Source organism: Quercus suber, unplaced genomic scaffold (assembly GCF_002906115.3).
Source record: "Quercus suber isolate HL8 unplaced genomic scaffold, Cork oak 2.0 scaffold_577, whole genome shotgun sequence".
Classification (NCBI taxonomy): domain Eukaryota; kingdom Viridiplantae; phylum Streptophyta; class Magnoliopsida; order Fagales; family Fagaceae; genus Quercus; species Quercus suber.
The window spans coordinates 351,322-358,299 of NW_027070022.1; the positions used below are offsets into that span (position 1 = coordinate 351,322).

General features: G+C 37.1%; 1 protein-coding gene across 1 annotated transcript; it reads right to left on the minus strand.

Moving 5' to 3' along the window:
- Positions 1-1,790: 1,790 nt before the first annotated feature.
- LOC112008603 (UDP-glycosyltransferase 89B2) lies at positions 1,791-3,654 on the minus strand. The gene has a single exon (XM_024040968.2). It carries the CDS (start codon positions 3,599-3,601, stop codon positions 2,165-2,167), a length of 1,437 nt encoding a protein of 478 aa, XP_023896736.2. The 5' UTR covers positions 3,602-3,654; the 3' UTR covers positions 1,791-2,164.
- Positions 3,655-6,978: the final 3,324 nt, after the last annotated feature.

Sequence of the window (6,978 nt, forward strand, 5' to 3'; positions counted from 1 at the left end):
TGTTCTACTTTCAAGCCAAAAAAAAAAAATTGTAACAAAGCCAAGCCCACTGACCACGGTAAGACAAGCCCACTACCCACGGCAAGCCCAACAATAGCAAACCCATGGATTCTCACCCCAAAAAAAAAAAATTAAAAAAAAAAAAGTACAGAGCAAATCAGAAATCAAACCACGGTCACATCTTTGCAGAGAAAACCAATCCCTAATACAGCCTATACAGAGCAAAATTAAACCAAACCCCATTACCCAATACTGCAATACAGAGGTGTTTATTAAAAAAAAAAAAAAAAAAAAACCAAGACAGAGCAAACCAAACCTAGTTACCCACGGTGAGACAGTCACGTCGGCCATCGCTTGCAGGCACAACTCGCTCCATCGCTCGTCGTCCTCCTCTAGCCGTCACTTGTTGCTTGCCCCTCGTGACCTCGTCGCAGATCGTAGATCGCAGCTCGCAGATTGGTCTCGTCTTGCCATCTCGGCTGCTTCGGTGCTCAGCGTCAAGGTATTTCTCTCTCTCTCTCTCTCTCTCTCTGAGATGAAAAATATGAAATGAAAATGAATGTTTGATGTCTCTCTCTTTTTATTCTAGTCTTAGTTGTCTAACTTGGTATCTCTCACCCTTTTGAACTGTAAGACTCTGATTGGCTGCCGAATCTTTAGTTTCTTTACTTTTTTTTTTTTTTTTTTTTTTTTTGAGAACCAATCTTTATAGCTTTACTCTTTAAATTTATTTTGCTTTTTGCCTTTGTCTTATCCGTTGCTGACTTGCTGTTGGTCAGTGTGTGTTGGTTTAGGTGATATTGATTGTCTTTTAGTGTAAATGGGTAATGTGTACTGTGATTGTGAAATTTTCTAATGGGCAGGTTGTGATTGAGGGGCGGCTTGTACTTATCTGTTGAGTGGGGTGGGGGTAGATGGGCTGATGGGCACATGGGCCGGGTAGTAAATAATAATTAAAGCAGTGTAATGTATTGCACATTACACTGCTTTAATTATTATGCTGAACATAGGATGTATAATGTTTGACTATTTTAGTGTAATGTGTATAAGGAACAAAATAATATAACAAATTAAAGCAATATAATTAATGACAAACAAATTAAAGCAATATAGTTTATTATTACGCTAAACAACAATAATTAAAACTATATAATTAAATTAACTAATACATTATAAAAGATAAATTAATTAAATTATTTTTGTTTTTGTTTGAGGGGTTATTATTAATTAAAGTTGTATTAAAAATGGCTTGACTTTTTAAATTATAGTGGAATTTTTTTTTTCTTGAGTATGAATAACATTCATATAACTAAGTAAAAATTTCTAATTAAAATTTTATTTTTAAAAATTCTTTTCAGGTTAATTTTTTAGTCATAATCTTTTAAGTTAAGAGAATTATGAGCAAACGAAAAACAATTGATGCATTCTTTAAGAAAAAAGATGTTAGCAATTCAGAAATTAGGACACCTGTGATTGTAGAAATAAATGTTAATACTTCAATGCCTGATGAACACCCCTCCAAATGTCCAAAACTTCAATTTGAAGAGATAGATCGTGATCCAAGATCACGAAAATAAATATGTGAATTTCCTATCAACAAACAAGATGAAATCCGACGAGCTTATCTCAAAGAAAGTTCATATCAACCTAAAAATATAGACTATCTATACAATGATGATACTCAAATTGCCGAACTACGCAAATACTGTCTTATGCATATGATTGTTTTTCTTTTGGCGTTTTGTTTTCTCTATTATTTTGTTTCTCACAAGTTTGGAATTTCAGTTGAATTCCTAACATGTTCAAGTATATAATGATATATGAAAGTTGATAATTTTGTATCTAATAAACTTAAGAATTATATTTAGTATATCTATGTTACAATCCGGTCCCCAAGTATTTATTCCTAGCTACGCCCCTGCTTCTCTCACACAACTAGACAAGGAAACAACTAGACAAGGAAATACTTTAGCCCATACCTTAACTCACAGGAGATTTTCTTTTCCTGTTTCCATTTAGATGGAACATATTCCTCCAGATTTTTTTTATTGCTTTGTACGTGATTTTTCAGCTCTCAAATAAAATACCCAGTTGGGTTGTTTCTCCAATATATATATATCTTCAATATCAATACTTCTCTTTTCAAATAATAATCAATTAATTACTATAAGGTACTATTCTTCACTGGTAATGAAAGTGCAGCCAGCTTGCTCACCATCGAGTCAAATTCAATAACCGAACTCCCACCTTCTTCAATGGCCTCAAGTGCGACCCCACGCAACTCAGCTGCTCGTTTACACTCAACTCGTTCCTGACTCACCAAATCAACAAAAACTCGTGACAACTCGTCTGGGTCAGGCACAAATTTTCTACCTTCACCGACCCTTATTGCCACATTTAACTCGTCCACCAATAAACTATCATTCACAAATTGGTCAGCTCCCAATGGCCACGTCAGCAGTGGCACCCCAGCTACTATCCCTTCAAGGACCGAGTTCCATCCACAGTGACTCAAGAACGCGCCCACGGCTCGATGACTTAGTATCAAAACCTGTGGAGCCCACCCTTTAATAACAAAGCCTTTCCCAGCCACACGATCCTCGAACCCTTGTGGAACGGTGTTGTTATCACCGTCCACGTATACTTCTGTGGGCTCCTTTACCACCCAAACAAACTGGACCCCACTTTTCTCTAACCCAAATGCAAGCTTCTCCATCTGATTATTGTTCAATAGAGCTTGACTCCCAAAGCACACGTACACAACCTTGCGATCTTCACACGTGTCAAGCCACGATAAAATCTCTTCTACTTTGACTGAACTGGACCCACCTCTCTGATTTGGCCCAGATGGGAGTAATGGTCCTACTGCCCAGACACGATCATGCCCCATATCTTTTTTCAAATTTTCCAAATAAACCCTTTCCAACCCGTTAAACGAGTTGATAACGAGTCCCCAACTCGCCATGTTAGCGCGAAACGCATCTTTGATGAATTCAGAATCTAGGTTTGCTTCAACGAAGCTACGATAAAGTGGAGAGAGTTTCCACCAAGGGTATTTCGGGGAACTAGGAATGTTGGGGAGCGAAATGGCCTCGTTTTCATCACTAAGGTTTTCTCTCCTAGGTAGGTCACGCCAGAGAGAGTACATGACAGACAAAGCCATAGCACCAGAGGGCGAGAACACGATACGATGAATACTCAGTTCACATGCGAGTCGATGAGTCCAACCTAAGAACATGTCGGATATTATAGCCGCAGGTGGTGAAGGGTGGGATTTGAACCATTGTGTTATGGGGTCGTAGAGTTCACTTAAACAGCATATCATGGCTTCGAAAGAAGTGGGTGCTAAGTCTTTGGTGTTTTCTAGGCCTTGTGGGATTGAAGGGTGTGTGGGAAATGGGAGGACGAGGGTGTTGATGGAAGCTGGGTGTGTGGAGAGAAGAGAGTCGAGGAGATGGAGGTTCTTTGGGGTGGTTAGAATGGTGATGGTGAAGCTACGGAGGACTAGTTGCTGGGTTAGGTCTAAGAGTGGTATCATGTGGCCCTGTGCTGGGTATGGGAGAATGAGGAGATGGGCATCGCTGCCTGATGAGACAGTCATTCTGGTTTCTGTAAAGTTGTTAATGTAGTGAATGTACAAAATAGAAGTTATATATATAGAGAGAAAAAATAGTGTCTGCATAAAGTTGTTTATTATTATTATTATTATTATTATTTATTCTAAGGGAAAGTTTCCACCTACTTCCAAAATCCATCACTCCTGAATCTTCATTTCATAATTTATGATTAAACTTTAAATCTCGAACTTCAAATCTCATATTTAATAGAGTATCAGTTTGAATTCAGCATTTTTCGCTAAATTCTGCGGCACGTTTTCTCCTTCTCATTATTATTATTATTATTATTATGCGTTTAGGGACAAAAGTTACTATTTATGAGACAAAAAATACTGTTCACATACTATTTTGATATTGTTTACGCATTGTTTATAGGACTCACAGCCACTTTATGCAAAAAAAAATATTAAAAATAGGTCACACGATACTATTCACAAATTTAAAAATTATTTTGCTATAGTGTTTTCAGCAACAATAAGTTGTATCCAAACGGAACCAAAGTTAAACGTAATGATGTAGGACACAATTTACTATTTAATTATTGTAATTTATTATTTTTGGTATTTTTATGTAAAAAACGTTATTTTAGGTTTAGGTAATTTATTTCCTTATTTTTAGTGCATTTAATGCTTTTTTAGGTTAAAGTTGATTCCTATTATGGTTAGGTATTGTGGGGCCAGAAAATCGGGTAGCCTTGGCCCACTCCAAGCCAGGCCCAAATGGCCCACGCCGAGGATGCATGATGGGTCCGAGGATGACCCTGTTCTCGGGCGTCCAAGGCCTCGGAAAAACACGAGGACCACCCTACCAAAGAACTCCTGGAATATCTGAGGAGGAGAGGGTCCAGTGCCACACGTTGGCAACAGAAGTACGGAGAAGGGGCAAGCCCTAGGCGAACTGTCACCTCGTCATTGAATACGCTCACCTAACCCTTCTGGCCGCATTAATGGGGATGTAACCCCTTGACAGGGCAACATCGATCAGGGTGAGCAACCTGAGCACGGATATGACCTCTGACAGGACAGACAGTCAGAAGGGAGGCCAATAGATGATCAACAGGAGGAAGAAGAGAGGAATATATAAGAGAGGAGAGCAAAGTGTAAATAGAAAAATGAGTTTTTGGGGGAAGGAGTTTGGAAAGAAAAACCTCCTCGGCCATGGTCCGAAGAGCATCCCCCAGTTGTAAATCGTTCTTAGTATCTTTCAATAAAAGAAAAGTAGTTTATGCCTCATGCGCGCCGGTGAGCGCCTAAACCTTCAACCCACTCTCTACAAATTTATTGTTATAGGTTCGTTGGGCCTAGGGGAACCCATATCTTTTGGGCTACAACAAAACCAACCCTACAGGTATCAATTAGGAGTTATTTTAGATTATATTTTCTTGTCTGTCAAGTTTTACGGAGCCCTTAAAAATGCTCCTAATTCTATAAACGTTTTTCATAGTTTATTATCAATAAAAAAATTCAGACTTGTGTCTTTTGTGTTCTCTGGTGAATTCCAGACCTATCACCTTATGGATTCAAGGAACCTCTCGTGGATTCAAGGAACCCCTCGTGGATTCGAAGTTTACTACCCAGGAACTAATAGTTTAGTTTCTGTCCATCAAAGAGAGCATCGTGTGTGCTTCTCTTTAGGCTTCTGGGACATCAGTTGGTATCAAAGCCTTGACTTACCCTGGTCTGATGGCTAACCGGCGAGATGGTAACCACCACCACAACAACGACGAATAGCTTAGCGAGTATTACATGACGTATAACAAGCACTCACAAATATCTATGCTAGGATGACGCCGTTGAAGAATGGAAACAATAGGGATAACTACAGCGGAGACATAACTCACGAGCAACCTATTGGTAAGCAAATTTCATATAGACCTTACAAGAGAATTGCAAGTTTTAATGGTTATTTTTTAAAAGAAGATTTTCTTGATTGGTTACTTGATCTAGAGGATTTATTTGACTATGAGAATATTTGTTATGAGAGAAAAGTTGGACTTGCTTTGTATAAACTTAGTAAGTGTGCCTTATGTTGGTGGGAACGAGTACAATCTGACAAGGTAAAAACAAAATTCGATCATGGCCAAGGATGAAAAAGATGCTTGCTATCAAATTTTATCCTTTGGATTGTGAAGAAATCTTATCGTATACAATACAAGATTATTATTGGCTAAGAAGTTCATACTTGAATTATTTTGAAGAGCCAAATATTCCACCGTTAAAGGAAGAATTACATGTTGAAGAAAATATTGATCTTGAAGAATACAGAGAAGTTAAAGAAGAGAATATAGAGATTTCTGAGGAAATTAATGAAGGCCTTCTTATAGAAGAAGAACTTGAAATCAAGATTGTGGAGGAGATTAATGAAGACCCCATTATAGAGAAAGATCTTGAGGTTGAGATAGTAGAGACCATTAAAGAAGAAATTATAGAGGAAGTTGTCAATAATCTCGATGAAATCAAGTTAGATGATTGCAACATTCAAACTCCTATCATTTTATTGGAAGACACTGAAACAAAGTTTATTGATTTTATTGGGGTGGAAAGATTTGATTTAATCACTGACTCATATTTGGTGAATATTGTTAATTACATGAAGATCAAGGGAGAAGAAGTTCAAGTTGCCCAATTAATGACTTTCAAGTTTGGCGAGAAGACAAAGAAGATGAAGTATTCAAAGTATTTGTTCTCTTGGCATGGGAGATTTCAGATTTCAAAAATGAATTCGATGACGAGTTTATTTCAAGTGGAGGGGTCTGATGTAAGACACAATTTACTATTTAATTATTATAATTTATTATTTTTGGTATTTTTATGTAAAAAATGTTATTGTAGGTTTAGGTGATTTATTTCCTTGTTTTTAGTGCATTTAATGCTTTTTTAGGTCAAAGTTGATTCCTATTATGGTTAGGTATCAATTAGGAGTTATTTTAGATTATATTTTCTTGTCTGTCAAGTTTTACGGAGCCCTTAAAAATGCTCCTAATTCTGTAAACGTTTTTCATAGTTTATTATCAATAAAAAAATTCAGACTTGTGTCTTTTGTGTTCTCTGGTGAATTCCAGACCTATCACCTTATGAATTCAAGGAACTCCTCGTGGATTTGAGGTTTACTACCCAGGAACTAACAGTTTAGTTTCTGTCTATCAAAGAGAGCATCGTGTGTGCTTCTCTTTAGGCTTCCGCGACATCACGTAATAAGAGCCCTTGATTATGTTCTGATTCACATTTGTGTGATTGAAACTAAAAGATTGAAAATATGCACAAAGAATTAAGATGAAAAATTATGCATTAAATGCAAGATATATATATATATATATATATGCAATATTCTACAAGATAGTGCGGTGAGAATAATATGAACT